Source organism: Sprattus sprattus, assembly GCF_963457725.1.
Source record: "Sprattus sprattus genome assembly, chromosome: 19".
Lineage (NCBI taxonomy): Eukaryota > Metazoa > Chordata > Actinopteri > Clupeiformes > Clupeidae > Sprattus > Sprattus sprattus.
Genome location: NC_137917.1, coordinates 4,466,733 through 4,485,692, shown reverse-complemented (window position 1 = coordinate 4,485,692; position 18,960 = coordinate 4,466,733). Strand labels below are relative to the sequence as shown.

Sequence of the window (18,960 nt, the reverse complement as noted above, 5' to 3'; positions counted from 1 at the left end):
ATTATCAATTCGAAACCGACAAAACGATTATCGATGCATTTCGACTATTGAATCATTTGAGTTTGCAACTCAGAGTCTAAAATCACTTCCTACTTTGTGTTTGATAATTAAAGAAAATCAACAGATAAATTACCTTCTCTATTTGCTTTATAAGGGAGAAAGCTTTTTCTTGTCACAATTTTAGCTTTCTATGAGCAATGCAATAATCGATGCAGCTTGCATTTCAACATAAAATGGATGTGTTAAAAAAAATAAAAAATTGAAATTACAAAATCGATTTAAAATTGATAATCGATAATTGATTTAAAATCGAATCGTTGACCTCTGAATCGGAATCGAATCGTGAGGTGCCAAGAGATTCCCACCCCTATTTCACACTGAAGTCTTTAACTTTAAAACTCTGATCTACTGGCCCATGTTTATTTACTGCAACCTTTGTGACCATTTAAGAAAAAACAAAAACACATCGTTCACACTCCCGAGTGTGGTAGCATTTCACTTTTAAGGATGCGTTCTCTTCCCATAAAAGCCCTGTAGGTTCACACTGTGCTGTAAGGGAACTCACCTGCCTCATAGACAAGAGCATTGGCTTTGGCAACAGCTTTCTTGTAACACAGGTATAATGCTGGACCCCACTGCAGATAAAAACATACACAGTATTACAAACCTCCTTCACACTCGTCCCAGAAATGGCCAAAGGTCAAGAGACTATTATCTCCGTCATACCTCGTGCCTCAAAACCCAAACTGTTTCAGTTCAACTTGTGGTAAACATCTCATGGTACACAATGAGTAGCAGGGGAATTGAGACGTAAGACAGGTTATGAATAGTTGGAAAGAAAAAAACTAATATGTCCACACAGAATACACTGAATAATTAAAGGGCAAGGTAATTGCGGTCATCTCACGATATTTGATGGGTCATTGGCATACAAATGGTTTGACTGCTCAACTCTGGTATTATGAATCAGTGCTGAGAGACCTACACTGGGGAAGCCTCACCATGCCTGTGTTCAGGTTCTTGTCCACCCTGCTGAAGGTGTGCGGCGCCAACTCCCCTTTGCTGGGCATGAGTAGGGAGATGTCAGTGACGCCCAGTGTGTTCAGGGCCTGGGAGTCCGGTGCTCGGCGGTACGTGAGGAAGGTGCGGTGAATGGTGGGGCTGCCTGTGGTCAGGCTGGCCGAGCGACCATATGGGGTGTGGTCAATCACATCCCAACCAGACTTGGAGGGCTCCTTGCCCTCATAAAGGACTCTACAGAGAAGATGGGAAAGGTGTCAAATTAATATACTAAATATATGGATATAGCTATGGTACGCACTCAATATAAGTAACAACTAACATCTGAAGTGTATGATGATTTTGACATATATTAAATATTCATCTCTGTAACACTTCTGACCTATGGTTTCGTGACACATAGACACTTAACTTCAGATAATTAGGGAGGAGAACATGCCAACCATCCCCAAAATCACATTAAATGAAGAAGATACTGTGTCAATCCATGAAGGCTTGCCTAATATTATTTACCTCTTAGCAGCAAACAAGCTTAAAATATATATCACTGCTGTCTTGCACATTTCCTAAAATCCCTGAAAACAGCTGTTATAAAGTCTCTTCTCAAAAAGAATTATCTAAATGTTTCCATACTAAACATTTATTGGCCCATATCCACTCAAAATTGGCAAAATTGTTGAAAATGAGTTGCTATTCAACTAACTGCCTTCTAAACGTCCAATGACCTTTGACGCTGTTGACCTCAATATATTACTTCACAGACCGAAACACCGGGTTGGATTTTCAGACATGGTTATCAAGTGGCTCAGATCACACTTAAAAGACAGAAGCTTCTTTGTTGCCATTGGAAACTATACCTCAACACCAACATCTTTGACCTGTGGTGTCCCCCAGGGGTCGATCTTAGGGCCTTTATTATTTATTTTATTAATCTCTATATGTTCCCACTTGAACAAAGCATTAGAGACAATAAGATTGCTATTTCATGGCTTTGCAGATGACACCCAAATTTACCCTCAACTAATGACTACGGCCCCCTTAAAATGCCTTTGTAAATGCATTTAACAAATTAACAGCTGGATGTTTCTATAGTTTAGGATTGCTACTCATCTAGACACAAAAGGACTTAAAGCAAAGGAAGGACATTGTTAAAAACCTTGGTGTCTTACCTGATTTCAATCTCAGTTCTAACAACCATGTAAAAGAAATAACAAAATAACCTTTTTACAATCTCAAAACATAGACAAAACCTGATTTAGAAAAACTAATTTATACCTATATCTCCAGCAGGGTTGACTACTGCAAGGGACTTTCACATGCCTTTCTAAAAAAGACTATCAAACAGCTTCAGCTTGCGCTAAATGCAGCTGCTAGAGTTCTTAGTTCTTCAAAAACCTCAGACCAAGATCAAGAACTGACCTCATTACTCCAAAGGTTAAGTCCTAACACAGGCTCTGACTGTTTCAGGCCTACACCTTAACAACTATGACAATATCACTGCATTACTTTGACTGCAAATTTCAGAACATTAGGCATGATCAGCCAATTTATTATTTAAACAATAGGACATTTCAGATATAATCATGGCTTTCCATTACATCAAGGGTCTTCAACGTTTTTCAGGCCAGGGACCCCCAAACTGATGGCGAGATGAGCAGGGACCCCCTACTATATAAATTGCATAAAATATTGTTTATAATATACTGGGCCTAGTGCCAAAAAAACATAGCTACCCTGTTATTGTGTCGATGGCACACATCCTCCCACATTAGTGAGATGTATCTTCTTTTCAATTACTCCTGACTGACACGATCCAACGGATGACGGAGGAGGAGTCTGGCGCATGGAGTTGTGTTGACAACATAGATGTTATAGTGAGATTGACAGGTCAACAAACCAATCACACCGCTAGAGTTGTTAAGATTGTAGGTAGTAGCATGCTAACATTAGCTAGGAGGCTCACACACCTCGCAAATCCTCACTTATTTTTCAGTTACAATTAACGTTTTTTGACCTTTTACAGTGTCTATTTCTCTTTATTATTATTTTTTAAAATCTAAGCAAAAAAATGTCAAACTAACAATTTATAGGTACAAACAAGACCAGCTATGGAGTTTGGTCCGCCATCTTTTATTTTTGACCTTCGCGCTCTTTAGACTTGAGCAGAAACGCGATCTGATTGGCTAGTGCCTGTGCATGAAAGGTGCTGTGAGTGAACCGGTGCCCAGCTTGAAAGAGCTCCTGTGGGTAGCTGTGGGTGTCGATTGGACTGAAAGATAACGTCTTCTCGATCAATTTATGCGTTCGCTACAATATGTTGGATTTATGTTAATGTAAATTTAAAGGGAATAAATACAATTCTGATTTGGAAGACATTTAAATTTGTGGAAAAAAAATTGGTTGATTTTTTTATTCATTTATTTTTTTTAGAAATATTAAAAAAAATTATCTTATCAACCAAAGATTTCGCGACCCCCCTGCAGTACCTCCGCGGACCCCCTGGGGGTCGCGGACCCCCTGTTGAAGACCCTTGCATTACATTAATCGATCAACACTTCTAAATCAAGTGGCCAATAGCCAGTACACGTAAGACATGCCTTTTATTGACTCTACCTAAGTGCATCTTGTCTGCACCTAGCCACTAATGAGCTAATGAGTCATTAACTAAATCATATCAACACCTAAAATAAACTTCATAATTAGTGGTCAAACTAACAAATGTGCACCTGAAGCCTTTTAGCAGTCTACACTCAACTTTTGGGCCCAAAACCATGTCAGCCTGAACACTGAAGTGCCTGCACCTCTCACCACATGGTCCTCCACCACCACCACACCCAACCCTCAACCAGCCGTCTTCCTTTGCTTCTGCTTATAAAGGTTAAGGAAGTAGCATTTGTTGTAGAAATGTCTATATTCTTGAACACTATAACTCTAATACCCCTATACATTCTAGATACTGTGTTTTGGTTGTCAACAGTTCTTGTATTTTGAATTGCTTTTCAAATTCCTTCTTTGCAACTTTGTTGTACAGAAAGCACCTTTGACAGATACCCCCATCCCTTGTCTCAGCCTCCCAGCCCAAAAGCCGTGTCTTGCTGCCCTCTGTCTTTCACTCACCCCAGCTCCACGATGGGGGGCTTGTCGTGGCCACGGCGGTAGCAGAGGAACATGTGGGGGTTGTTGATGAGTCCAGCACTGAGCTCGGCTGGGTTGCCACCCTGGGTCTTCTCAATGCAGGTGAAGCCCTCGGGCACGTCCTCACCCAGCCCCCGCGCAATCACCACCACGTCGGTGACGGGCTCCACGGAGCGGCCTCCGCCTCCTCCTCCTCCCTTCTGCTGCCCACCTCCCTCCTCGTCCATGGGGTCCGATCGCTCCGCCAGGCCCGCCACCACAAAGTAGTCCACCAGCTGAGGGCATTTTTCCTCAGTCATGCCGCCTGTCTGCCCACCACTACCAAGAGAGAGAGTGAGAGTGAAAAGAAAAAGAGAGAGAGAGAGAGAGAGCGAGAGCAAGAGGAAGAGAAAAAAGTAGAGCGTTAGAAGGAGAGGAAGGTGAAAATGAGATATAGAGAAGCAGACATAGAAATAGGGGGAAGATGGAAGGTAGAGAGAAGGACAAATAAAATTCAAGCTAGCCAAGAGGGCATTTGTTTATTATTTCCTGACCGTCAGACAGGTATGTCAATAGGCACTTGAAGGTTTCAGTTGATTCAGTAAGTCAGGAGCTAACATAAACACCAGAACATACACACACATACACCAACACAAACAAACACATCATATGACTGACTCATGACAACTATTCTGTTTTTCGGAGAGTACACCTCCACAGTGGTGAAACGCCTCTGCACTACTCTCCCTGTGGCTCTCTCTCTCCTTCCATCCTTCCCCCCTCCTCTCCTCTCCTCTCTTCTCTCTCTCCTCCCACCCGGGTAGTTTTGTGGGAAGCGTTTCCATGGCAGCATTTAATAATGTGCACATCGAGGGTGGCTCTAACTGAGTTACATCCTTGCACGCGGCCGGGGCATATTTCAGAGTGCTTAAGCCTAGTTACAAAATCGATGTCTGATTAAAGCGAAGTGCACAACAGGGAGGAGCAGGGCAGGAGGAGGGAATGGGGAATTCAAAATAGGATTGTGTTGTGTCAGTGCATACCACTTAGAAAAAAAAAAACAGCGGGGAAAAACTATTACATAATCCTCTTGATGCAGCTGTGTTAGAGGATTTGAGATTTGTTGTGGTCAGCAATCCTTTTGGCTGGTGTTTCCCCCCTAGAGCGATTGATGGCTGGAAAACGACCACTGCCCTCCCACTGCCCTCCCTCTCCTCAACCCCCCCCCCCCTGCATGCCTCCACTCTTCCTCTCCATCACTCCATCCTGGGTTACGACTGTGAGAACCGTCTGCGTGAGAGAGACGTGGCGTTTAACAGGGGCACTGGCTGAACACGGCCAGCGGAGGGAGAGAAGGAAAAGAGGGAGTGAAAGTGAAGAATGAGCAACGAAAAGGACCAGCCTAGAAGTCGGATGACAAACAGGAAGTGTTCAAGACCAACATGTTTCCCGTCAGCATCCGTGCAGTGTGGGGGATCAGCGCCCAAATGTCATTGAACTTTACCGCCCCAGCAAAAAAAAATAAAAAATGCGGCCAGCATGTGGCCTGAATTCTACTGATATCTGGAAATATGTACAGTGATCCAAGCCACAACACGTTTCTCAAGCTTTAGTACCCGCCATGGATCTGAACGAACCCACTGCAACAGATGGCAAATGACGGACTTGTGTGGAATTTGTGTCTACATGCCACATGCCAACAGGTATATGGGATCGGTGACGAAGCAGGAGACATCGCCCTGCGAATGATTGAACTCAACCTCAACCTCAAACCAGCAGCGCAGTGCTTAAACTACTGTAGTAACCTATGTTTAGTCGTGAAGATACAGCCAAAGAGCCAACCATGAGCTGACTCTGCAAATAACCAAAGGCAAATTCACCAATTGAAGATGGCCGCTCTCACACAAACTCCCATTACACTTTACACAACTAAAAAGAGTCCGTCCATTGTCATCTTACCATCTCATCATTTTGTGCTCCACCCTTTTGCTGTCGTTTCCTCTTTGTGGCTCCCCTTTTCACTATGAGCAAATCTAGGGCTAGTTCAGTGAACGGAGACAGGAAGCTAGCAGGCGACAGCATCTCAACGTGAAGCATACATTAAGAATAGTCCAGGTTAACTTTTTCACCCACAGTACTGTGCAGCACATCTGCATCTTATGCCCTGTGCGGGTGCCTATCAGGGAGGAGATCCATTCATTCATGACCTGACTATGGCACTGATGGACAAAATCAGCCTTTAACATCATGAAACATGAGAATCTTAAAGCATGCCCTGGTTGGCAAAAGAACTTTTTCTAAAGCTTGATACATAAAGTTTTGTGATAGCAATGCTAAATGTATGGATGTCGATCCCAGGATTGTATTCGGACTACAGCACCAGAAAAAATGAAAAAACTGCTACTTGAAAACAGTCACACCTTGATTGGCATTTATTTTCATTTTGAATAGATGGTATTTATCTCTTTTGGTTTGTAGAAAGATCCTTACCTTAGGCAGGTCTTTGTCATTACAGAACTAGTATCAGCCGAGCAGTCATACGGTTATGAGTGTGTGACAAGGCAAAGAAATTAAACAAACAGAGAAAAGGTCACCATGGTAAGGCAGGAAATGACATCACCACCAGAGTGAGAGCATCTGTCTTTCCCAATTACTCAAAAGGAGAAATAAAAAAGGAAGGTGGCCAACCGCAATACGTATGAGGGGATTCACTGTTAACAGACGGCCACAGGGAATCCTTCCTCATTGCTCAGAGACGTCAGAGAAATGGCAAATAAAATAACAGCTTAACAGCTTAAGACAGCTTTCAACTCATTTGAATGCAGTAATGGCCCTCATGCGGCCCTAGGGAGACATAGAAGGCAGTGGGATGAAAAGAAAGACAATGTTTGAGGACAGTTAATGTATTATTAATGTTATGTATGGGTAGTTGTGTGGTAAAACGATAGAATAATAGTGCAGATGTTTGGAATGAGCCTGGTTTTGCACATGACTGTTTGCGCATGGTGTGAGTGTGCATGTTTTAGAGGGAGAGTAAAGTCAGATGTAAAGTATGATAGGACAATGTACAAATTATTTTGCTGCTGCAAAATGGAGGCACAGCTGAAGAAAAAACTAAATCCCAGGTGTATCTTTAGATGAGTGTGTGTGTGTGTGTGTGTGTGAGTGGGCTAAGTGCAGCTTAACACACTGAATAACTGTGGCGGTGGGTCTGCCGGAGAGCCGAGCAGCGCTGTGCTGTGCTGTGCTGTGCTGCGGCCCAGGTGTGAGTGGCAGATAAGAGCTCATCAGCCCAGTGGCACACACAAAGCCCCATCATTACGTGCCTACAGCACTGCGCAGCTTCCCCAGGAAAATCAACTCAACGCAGATACCTAAGGGTGCCAACATCCATCCCATCAACAGCTCTCTCTCTCACACACACACACACACACACACACACACACACACACACACACACACACACACACACTCAACTAGTGTTCATCTGTCCCCAATCTAACACTAATCTCACACAATGTTGCCGTTTGTGTTTGAATTCATATGCAATTATGTCTTAGTTGGTGCAGAGTGATTTGAGTTTGTTTGTGTTCATTCCTGATTTGACTGCTTTCACCTAATTACAACTATCTCTGCTCTAATACAAGTCAAAAGCCCCAACATCATTCAGACAGACCATACAAAAATGCTAGTCACATTTGATAAGCAAATGACATAACAACAACCAAGTGGAGCCACAAGTCAGAATGAATGAAGCACCAGATTTTACACTTGTCTGGAATTGTACAGCTTTGGATAAACAAAGGCAACTAATTTTCAACAGCCCTAAAAACCCCATCCAAAAACAGGCTTAATTTCAATGCTCTGATTAGACTCGAAACAGTTGAGATGCTCTTGACAAGACTGTGGATGATTAAAGTGTAAAGACCTCTTTTTATTCCCTTCCTGTCGCAGTGCCAGTGGCTTCAGTGCTGTCCACCCCACCAACAGAAGCCTCATTCAGCCAGACCCAGCTCTGGGGTGTTGTGGCTGGGGCAGTGGGGGATATGGCCAGCTGGTACTCCGACATCCATGCCAATGTTGGTGGAAGAGCTCTGCAAGACTGCAACAATGCCACACTGATGCACTCACGGGCTACCCACAATGCCACACTGTGAGCACCGGGCCTGTGATGTCAGCCCCAAACACCAGCTATATTTACACAGAAAAAAGCGACCCAGACGTGCAGGCATTAGACGGAACCTGAGGTGAAACAGAAAGGCCTTTGACAGGATAAACGCAGCCCACAGATATCATCAGACTCCATGAGATAACAAAGAGTGGGATGAACTCAACCCCGGGCACTCCCAACTCCTTTGGCACAGTGTGAAGGAGAGGTGTTTTTAACACAACTCATCAGAACTCCCCCATTCTACTCCACATTTTGTTATTATGGGTACTAATTCATCCAGATTTACCCATGTTTCCTCAGCCGATGTAGACCAAACGACCTGCTAGCAAAATGTTGATGGCTCTAATGATGGGGTGGCATCACTAGCGGAGCTTCAGTGGATGCCACGCACCCACCACCGTGCCCCACGGTGGGCAAAAATACATTCTAAAATGACCAGTGTTGCGAGTATAGTCACTTTGAAAGATGGTGTTCAACAAACGTGTCGGCCACAATATCTGTTATTTTAATAAAATTAATTTTCTTTGTCACTCCCAGTAGGTGGCAAAATGTACAGAAGTCTGCAGATTCCGCTGCTTTTGATGGAAAAAGAGCTGCAAAAATGGATTTAAGGTTGTCAACAAGTTTGCGTGAATAAAAAACATCATCACATTGACGACATGAGTTATAAGTCTATAACACCGTCACTTGAAATATGTAATCATATACAGGCTCAATTTATCAGTTGTATGTCTACATTAATGCATTTTATCCTAGACCAGAAGAAACACCCTAACACAAACGAAGGCCAATCAAGGGGTTCCAGACCACAATAAGCACAGCAATTTGTGAAATGGTGGCTTCATGTCTAAAACTGATGACTTTAGGATGATATAGCTATGTGGAACACTTTCTAACAAGGCTAAGATTGTGGAATGCAAAATAGTCCATGCCCCTCACGTGTCTGAAGAATAAGCAGTTTACTAGCCAAATAAAGTTTAGAAGTGGCATAACACAAATTCACATGATGAGCATTCAAATTGAATGATTCAATATTCAAATATTCATCACAACAGGCGAGGGAACAAATAAAGGAATAATAAACTAGGCTGACTGATAAACAAATAATTCATTCAAGGCATTGTCTGACTGATTCGAGACAATGCCTTGAATGAATTATTTGTTTACCGTGTATCTGCAGGCGTAACAAAGATTAGAGTCAGTCAAACCACAGTCTGTGTTTGTCTCAGCCTTCTCACTTTCTGACTTCTACCACATGGGTGCAAAACCACCTCAAACATGAAGAGACTACTTGTGCAGTGTTCAACTTAAACAGACCAATGTAAGCAAATCTGTTGAGAGAATAAATACCGTAAATGCAGAATTGCTCACAAAAGCACTTCAATGTCAAACACAAACCACATACATTCAACACAAATGCTCTACATTCTAAACTGACCCACTGTACCATTCCAGGACAAACCATCTCTACATCAGGAGGCCGAGTGTTGAAGGACTGCCTTCTTTGCTGCACCTTGCATTAGTAATAAATGTAGGCCATTAGGCCACCTGTCAGTCATCAACTTGGGAAAGCCTGTGATGGGAGTCTGTCTCTCCTAACCCAACCAATAGGAATAGCCCATGTCTCAATCAAATAATCTCTGTTCCTCTGTCCCCACATATCCCCAGCCTTGAGGCCTCTACAAGTATCATGCCTGTGCTCCCTTTCACACGGATGTGTTAATTCAGCTCTGGCTGGTGTTCTGTCTCCTGAAACACACACACAAACACATACACACACTCACTCTTTTTTTTTCTCTCTCTCTCTCTCTCTCTCTCTCTCTCTCTCTCTCTCTGTAGTACACACACACACACACACACACACGTGGTGGTCTCTTTCACTGTCAGCACTCAAGAGAAAATAAGCTATTTCAAACACCGGCCATCTCTATTTAAAGCCTGAGCAGGACCACTCTGCTTAGTAATGAAGGGAGGAGCTTGGCTAGGGTAATTCTTCTGATTACTTCCTCAGTGGACACCAGTCGCCTCGGGAAAGACAAGCACCTCAAAAACATGTTGTTCTATTGGAAACACAATAACATTCAAATTTTGTGAAATTACACCAATTTCAAAAGGCAATTACTCGAGATTGCTAGACAGCTGAGAAAAAATATCCAGACAGTAATTTTCAAGACATTTCCTAGAATTGGCAACATTTTCAGTGACCACCTTTTTAAGATGATTAGACTCCAAAGTGCACCATCAGTGTAGGTTCAAGTAGAAAGAGACAGGAGATGAAGAGAACGAACAGCAGGTATTTGGTTTCCCTCAGGAAATGTGTTTCACTTTCTGTATGCATGTCTTCAAGAGAAGTGCCACTAAAAATAGCTACAAAATGTTTCTATTGAGAGAGGAAAGACATGAAACAGCCTTACTGTGGGTTTGAAGTGGAGGAACTCAGAGGGGCTTTGTGGGAGATTCAAAATTGGAGAGAACCAAGCGTGGGGACTTGAGGTGGCTGTCCTCATCACACACACACACACACACACACACACACACACACTGAATTTAGGTGGCAAAGATAGGATGATTGACCTACAGACAGCAGCACTGGGGGCATCAATTCACTCAGAGAAACTGGATCTGTTTGTTTGGGTGGAGCAAGGTACAGGGGTTAGAGTAAATAGCCAGGACAAGGAGAAAAGAGAAAAGAGAAAGAGGAAGATTTGTATGATGAAAACCATAGCGGACCATTAAACAAGAGACGGTTAAAGCTGATAGCAATGCAAAAAGCCACGCTAGCCTAATGAGCTTGAAATGAAACTGAAATGACAAACCGCTTGATGCTGACTCTTATTTTACTTTATGTTTGAATTGAAATATTCTTCAACGCACTTTGCAAACTGGACAAATTACGACTCTCATTTTGTTGTAGATGTAAACGGAAGTGTTAAGAGAAGGAGGGGGGACAGTGCTAAGAGGAAAGGGCAGTGGTGGGAGACAGAAAGGGGGCTGGTGCAGTTTATTTTCAGCATGGGCAGGTTCAATTTAGAACACTGTAATGTGCCTCTGCCCCATGCAGCAGTGAAACCACAGACAATGAGGTAGGCCCCCAATACTGACCTCCAGGCCCTCCCCAGGGACTATGGGGGTCTGAAATAGAAAGTTGCAAACTTTAACTCTGGGCTAGATAATCCAGCATGATCACGGAAGCAGCGAGTATCTATTGATGCCTATTTCGTCTCAATATGATATCCACAGCTACATTATGCAGCTGGTGAGCCTGCAAACCGCCCCTCTGGTACTGCAGGGGGGTGCAACAGGCGCTCTGGTATAATACAACGAAACTAATTCCAAAAGCTCTACTGCAGCACAGACATGTGCGAAGCCAATCAAATTTTAATCACACTATATAAACAGTAGCTATCTCTGGGAAAACCTATAGCCTATGCATTGAAGGATATACACATACAGTGGGGGAAATAAGTATTTGAACCCCTACCGATTTCGCAAGTTTGGCCACTTGCAAAGAAATGTGTGATTTAGAATTGTATTGGTAGGTATATTTTAACAGTGAGAAACAGAATATCAACAAAAAAAATAAGTATTTGAACCCCCAAGCAAACAGCAAGAATTCTGGCTCACAATCAGTGTGGACACATGCGTCCAATTTCCGATTTCAGTCCGATTTAAATTGGATATTGGACACATGTGACTCCCTAGAACTAGATTCATTGTGTCCAACTTGAGTCCGACTGGACTCCGATGTAAACCCCCAGACACACGATTCGATTCCGCTGGTAATTGGACTGGGCGCGCATGTGTCTCTCGTATCTGATTCAAATTGGACAACAACAACTTTTGCACGTGCTTGAGATCGTGCCCACAGACATATACATGCATCATATATAATGTATATGATATGATAAACGCTGCTAGACGCTCAGTTCTTGTGCTCCCTCTCATTCACGTTGAAATACTGAAAGCGAAAGTGAAACTTATAAACTGCAACGCAACTGTTTGGGACAGAATGCGCTAATTCAGTGAACAAATATTTCCATATTACTTTTTCACCAGTTGTTAGTCATGTAATCCTTTCATATCGATGTGAATCAATCAATACTAATACAAATTTAACTGTGGTGTGTTTTTGTTTCATTTCACAACGTATTTACTGTATAATCAACGGTAGCAGATGTAAACATTCCGCATTTGATTTGAACTGACACGGCCAAGAACTAGTTGTGTCACTGCCATGTGCTTAGAGATAGAGCAGTTAACCCCCCATGGAGACCCCATGGAGAGAATTGAATGGGATCGAAGTGCTGCCATCATGTGCCCGCACTGAGTGACCAGTTATGTGCCCAAGAAGCACACAGATTAGTCCTCATTAGGTCTAACAAGGTACACCTGATCTCAACTGGTGACGTTTATAAAAGAAACCTGTCCAAAGAATCATACATCACACCTTCAACCTCACCACCATTGTCAAGACCAAAGAGTTGTCCAAGGACGTCAGAGATAAGATTGTAGACCTGCACAAGGCTGGAATGGGCAACAAAACCATTGGCAAGCAGCTTGGTGAGAAGCAGACAACTATTGGTGCGATTATTCGTAAATGGAAGCAACACCAAACAAATGTCAATCGCTCTAGGTCTGGGGCTCCATGCAAGATATCCCCTTGTGCGGTATCAGTGATCATTCGAAAGGTGCAGAATAACCCCAGAACTACACAGGGGGAGCTTGTGAATTATCTCAAGGCAGCTGGGACCACAGTCACCAAGAAAACCATTGGCAACACACCACGCCGTAAAAAGCACTGAAGCACTCGCAAGGTCCCCCTGCTCAAGGAAGCGCATGTACAGGGCCATCTGAAGTGTGCCATTGCACACTTGAATGATTCTAAGGAGGATTGGGAGACAGAATGTGGTCAGATGATACCAAAATCAAGCTCTTTGGCATCAACTCGACTTGCCATGTTTGACGAGGGGGGATACTGAATATGACCCCAAGAGTACATCATACCCACCATCAAGCATGGAGGTGGAAACATTATGCTTTGGGGCTGTTTCTCTGCCAAGGGTACAGGACGACTCCACCACATCAAGGGGACTATGGATGGGGCCATGTAACGTGGAATATTGGGCTTGAACCTCATTCCCTCATTCTCTCCCATTGAAAACGCAACCTTAAAGATTTGGAGAGGATCTGCAAAGAGGAGTGGACCAAAATCCCTCCTGAGATGTGTGTAAACCTGGTGACCAACTACAAGAAACGTCTGACGTCTGTGCTTGCCAACAAGGGTTATTCCACCAAGTACTAGGTCATTTTTGTCAGTCAGTTTTGCTAGGGGTTCAAATACTTATTTTTTGCATCAAATGCAAATAAAGTCATAAATGTTATAAAATGCATTTTTCTGGATTTTTTTGTTGATATTCTGTTTCTCACTGTTAATATAGCCTACACCTACCATTACAATTATAGATCACACATTTCTTTGCAAGTGGCCAAACTTGTGAAATCGCCAGGGGTTCAAATACTTATTTTCCCCACTGTATTCTGGATATTCTGCAAAGGTCTAAAAGCAAGTTGACTTCACAACAACAGATAGCACCTTAAGGCACATTTTCTTGACACTAGTGCTTTTTTAACACCATATTGGTGCGATAGTATTGGACTACAAAGGGGGATGTGGGATGAAGTAGAAGAGAAAGAAAAGTGATCCAGCATGAGGCAGCATTTGGCTGAGCTTCGGGGTGTAAACAGACCTGCCCCAAAACAACCTCCGCCAATGTCTGTTCTGTTGTGATTCCCAACACCTGGAAGGAGACCAACCACATCATCCTACTCCGGCTTGGGCGCGTTTGTATCGATGGGATTGACTTCCCTTTTCTGATTGACACACGTGCTGGGCTTTTTTTAGGGTTGGTTTTCACAGCTGCCAGAGAAGCTTTCGACACAACAAGCAAAGAGTCACTTCCTCATCAAGCCACATCAGCTGGTGGGTGGAGAGAGAGGACGAGGAGTGGGAGAGAGTGAGTGAGTGAGTTAGTGAGTGAGTGAGTGTGAGGGAGAGAGAGAGTCCTGTAAAGTCCAGATGTGTTGGATGAACACTCGGCCATATCTGTTTTACAGGGAGTTCATTGAGAAATAGGTCAGAGGGTAGGCCACTTTTTGGACAAAGCATAACTACTAGAAAACAGAGTTGAAGAAGTTTACTGGATTTTGTGAAGTGATGTAACATCTATTCGACGTTACTTCTACTTTTTTCTCTTTTTTTTTGCATTATTGGTGATGTGCTCAGTTATGTGTTCAGTAATATCAGCTCAGCATCATTAACTGGTGTTGTCAACACTAACTGTGATGTTGCTATGTTTGCACCACAAGGTGTTTCTTAACATGCCATTAAATGCTTCACCTGCCTCAAATAATTAGTGACAATAAAATGAACCTGTGGACTTAACAGTTATTCCTAATTCAACTGACTTCATCTTCAAGAAAAAAATATTTCTTGTTAACTAAAATGCAGACAAGTTGTAAAATTGACTTGTTCATATGCCTATCTACGAGCGGATTGAAACGGTTGTATTTTCAGCTCAACCCCTTAGGGACATGCCAAGTCAGGGATCCCTGGACTGTTGCAACATTTGACAAGAAATAGCAAGTCGCAGCAGTTTGATAGTGATCACACAGGCTGGGAATGTTCCACCATACAGATCCCCAGAAAGACAAAAAAAACAGGTCCAACCCCAGAAACATATCACAGACATACCTCAGAACACAAACAGAGCCACTGAAGAGGGAACATAATTCAACCTGGGCGTTTATATATGACCCGAGTATTTTGTAAAATAACTGTCCATAAACTGCTCAAATGAAAGTGGGTTGACCCAACAGCTCTTATAGGCACTAAGGATATCTTGTCTTGAAGTCCATATTCTGGAAGTGTATGTAGACATCAACAGTAAGGTACTAGCAGAACCTGAAAATATGCTATTTAGCTTTAGCCCTCAAGATCAGGTGAAAAGATGTTCACGGATGTTCTGTGAATTCTACGTGTCATGCATTACAATGTCAGCGTTGAATTATCTTAGTCCCATCTCCTGCCAGAACTCAACAGCTGGTGACATAACAGCATGGGAGTAATGACGTTGGTTAAATCTTAAAACGACTGCTTTTCTTTACAGCACCTATGAATTGCTCTTTTAATATTTTTGCTTTTTATGCGTGATTATTTCGTTCTTAGACATGAATCGGGGAATATCAGAGGCCTAATATTACGGCACAATTTGGACGACATGCAAAGTGGGAGTGACACAGTTAATATAACGGTAACAACTTTATGCCTAGCCGTGGTGCTTTGCTGATATAGTAGCAAGTTTTTTCTGTTGGCCACTCAGGGGAAAAAACCTAACAATGTGATCAATTCGTGCTTAATGTAACACTGCGGTGCATGCCAATTCAGAGCACGCATCTCTCCGAGTCCGACCAACACTGCTCCATTACCACTAGCGGGATATGCTAGCGTTCGCTCCACGCCTGTGTAAGCTTCATACAGCCCAACATCGTAATCATAAACGCGTTAACATACATTTCAAAACAGTGTCAGGTTTTTTTATCGATTCCACTGCAGTAAGGTTATCGACCAAGAATACATATGCTAAACGTCATCAGTCTTGATAATCACCGGGCTTTAGCGGTCTATTCCATTTAAATGAGATAATGTCACACACCCCCATGTCTGTGTACTGGCTCGCGGACTGACCGAACAACAACGTTAGCAAGCATGCAAAACTGTAATGTGCCAGCTGAAAATACACCACCTGTCACATCTTGTACATTGCATTTAACAAATACATTTACAGACACTTTGTTTAATTTAACATTTCAAATGTCTTACCCCGAGTCCTAACACTACCGTTAGAACCGGTAGTCTCTGTCGGTAGTCTCATACAGTCGCATAGTGTTAGCTACTTAGCTTGCTAGCCACCTAGCATAGTAGATCAATGTTATCACATTAGCAAACAGAGCTGCTAACGAGGCTTGCTAGCCAACATTAAAAAATGTATGACAACGGCTTACCTCTTGTTTTACTTTGGCAGTTCTGAAAACACAGTGTGCATGTCATGTCTTGAAAGGTTAAGTGACGTTCAAAAAATTCACATCCATATTTGCTCTCTTCAACGCCTTCAGAGGTCGACTGTTGAAGCGTATGGTAGCTAGCAGCCTAGCAAAACTACACTGTATCTGCCTGCCGCACACCGTTCCGGAGTGGCTGGTAGTTTCTTCACTGACCGCAGTAAGGCGCTGCCCCGTGAAGTAAGCTGGTGACTTATTTGGTAGGCTACTCATATAAATTCCCAACTAGTTACTTGATATTTGTATTAAGCTTTTTAAAACAGTGTGTAACCCAACATAGCCGACACGAAGGCGTTTCATTCAAAAGTACTGAAAATATCCATTTATCTGGCCATGATTAAAAAGAGGCAAACAGACAAAGGTGTATTTTGCTTGTTTATTTTTTGTAAAATATCGGAGATACAGTCTTAAAAAAACGTTTGTTAGGTTTAAGAAGCACCTATGGTTTAAGAATATTATGTACAACAGACATGGTTTCCCTGGTTGTTAAAATAGTTGAAAACGAACAGCAACAGCTGTCAACGTATGACTTCAAAAAAAGACAAAAAGCACAAATGTAATTGTTTACACTGAACAAAAAGCAAACTAACATTACTGCAACAAGTATAATTAATTTGATACAACGGCAAAACATGATAAAAACAAAATCAGTAAATTATGGCCAATTTGCACATCCCTAAGACTTCTAGTCACATTGTCGCTGTTCAACAGCTACCCCTACTGGCAAATATTAAAACTGCAGTTATCGTACTGTTGAGGTTCAGAGAAATCAAAAGGATGATAATTAAACAAATACACCTACGGACCTGCATACCACTGACGTGGGCCAAACCGTTAGCTCATTATGGTGGCAATCACATATCAACACAACCTGACCTCTTTTACAAAAATCACATGACATGACAGCACAAACCCTTAAGCAGTCTTTACACTTATAATGCCCCCTTATTCTGTGTTCTGTCCATTACTAACTTGGATGGTCAGCTTAAACAACTCAAATTCATGGACACTTTCTTTCCTATCATTTTAAGATCCAACCAAAAGTACACACAAAACATTGCCCTCACTTTACAAATCACATCCCAAAGCAAAGCGTGGCACAACATTTATGCTATCACTGAAATAACTGCAAAGGTTCAGTATGACATGTACCCCTACATCTCTGTCTCCACTGCAGAATTACTCCCATGACATGAGTGTATCTTGAGGCCAGTGGCCAGCACTGGTCTCCAGGTCAACAAGTACTTCTTGGATCCCTTAAGCAACCCCTTAACCTCTACTCCTCACACTTGCAAACAGCCATGCATGGTGAAAGAAAAAAAGATTTATCAATGTGAAACTGAAAACTGTTTGGCTCTCTTGAACCTGTGAACTACTTGGTACAACTTAAAACACGCTGGCCAAGATGCCCTCTGGCAAAATTTGACCCTTTGTAGCTATAAGTGCTGCATTTAGTCATCACAAGTATCTTCATTTTAAACCGGATATTCTAGAAAACATCAGAAGGCTTTATGTAATTAACCTGCACTTTCAGGTTCTGTTGTCAGCAGGATCCATTCAACCTCCTCTACACAGTCTTGGTCAATGAGCACATTTTTTTTTTTTACTTATAATTAGAATAGTGAGAATAATTCTCTTCATTGAACTCTAATACATTTTCTGACTGATAATCTACTGAACCTGCGGTCAGCTTTCACCTTACACAAATAACCAAATTTGATACATTCTTTATGGGGAAACCATTCAATTGTGGGTTTGTTGAAAAGAAATATAACAATGGATGTTGGAGGAAAATAAAGAGTGTTTCACTGCCTGATAAACCACAGGCAGTTGAGATGAGAAATTCTCACAGTCCATGTCATAATGTAAGGAACAGAATGATTCCCTGGGCCGCAAACTTCCTGATACTTCTGTAAGACACAAGCATTTAGTTTAATTTAAAAGTAGTTTAAACTAAGAAACTTTATCAACTCAAGCATTGAAAACCACTGAAAGATGCAAAGTAAATAAACAAGCCAGAGAAAAAAAAAGAGTACAATATAAATTCAAATTTCAAAGATGACATTGTGAAATAAAAACATTGCAGACGACACAAACACATTTACACCAATGGCAAAATTGACAAAGCAGAGTCTACCCATTACTCAAACTGGTGGTCTTTCAAAGAGCGTGTTGCTTTGGTGCCCTCAAATACAACTCTATAGGCTTCTCTTCCATAAATTATACATTTATATTCATATAGATTTATGTATAACATTTACATACATGTACATCAAGACTGACTTTCTTTTTTTTTGTCCAAAAATACATTTCTTCAAAGTCCGTACTAACATACTATTTTGTCACACAAAAATATGTCATACTCTGACTATGGCCTCGTTCAGAAATACCCATGTGCAAAAGCTGGCAGGGGTACTGGGATTAAAGGGGGGAGGGTGTCAATCACAGTGACAAAGTTACCTGACAGCATTTTCTGGCTCCAAGCACTTACATGTTCAAACAAGTTGAACCATGCAAGAAAAAAATTATAATAGTAA

General features: G+C 42.1%; 1 protein-coding gene across 1 annotated transcript in view; it reads right to left on the bottom strand.

Annotated features, from left to right (window-relative positions):
• dennd4b (DENN/MADD domain containing 4B) overlaps positions 1-16,484 on the bottom strand; it is a 34,166-nt gene extending 17,682 nt beyond the window's left edge. The window contains exons 1-4 of the mRNA XM_080857587.1: positions 16,367-16,484; positions 4,138-4,473; positions 1,002-1,254; positions 566-635 (exon numbers count right to left, since the gene is read on the bottom strand). Of these exons, the coding sequence (XP_080713713.1) occupies positions 566-635; positions 1,002-1,254; positions 4,138-4,454 (640 nt within the window). The 5' untranslated portion in view covers positions 4,455-4,473; positions 16,367-16,484. The remainder of the gene's footprint in view (positions 1-565; positions 636-1,001; positions 1,255-4,137; positions 4,474-16,366) is intronic.
• Between the last annotated feature and the right edge of the window lie 2,476 nt (positions 16,485-18,960).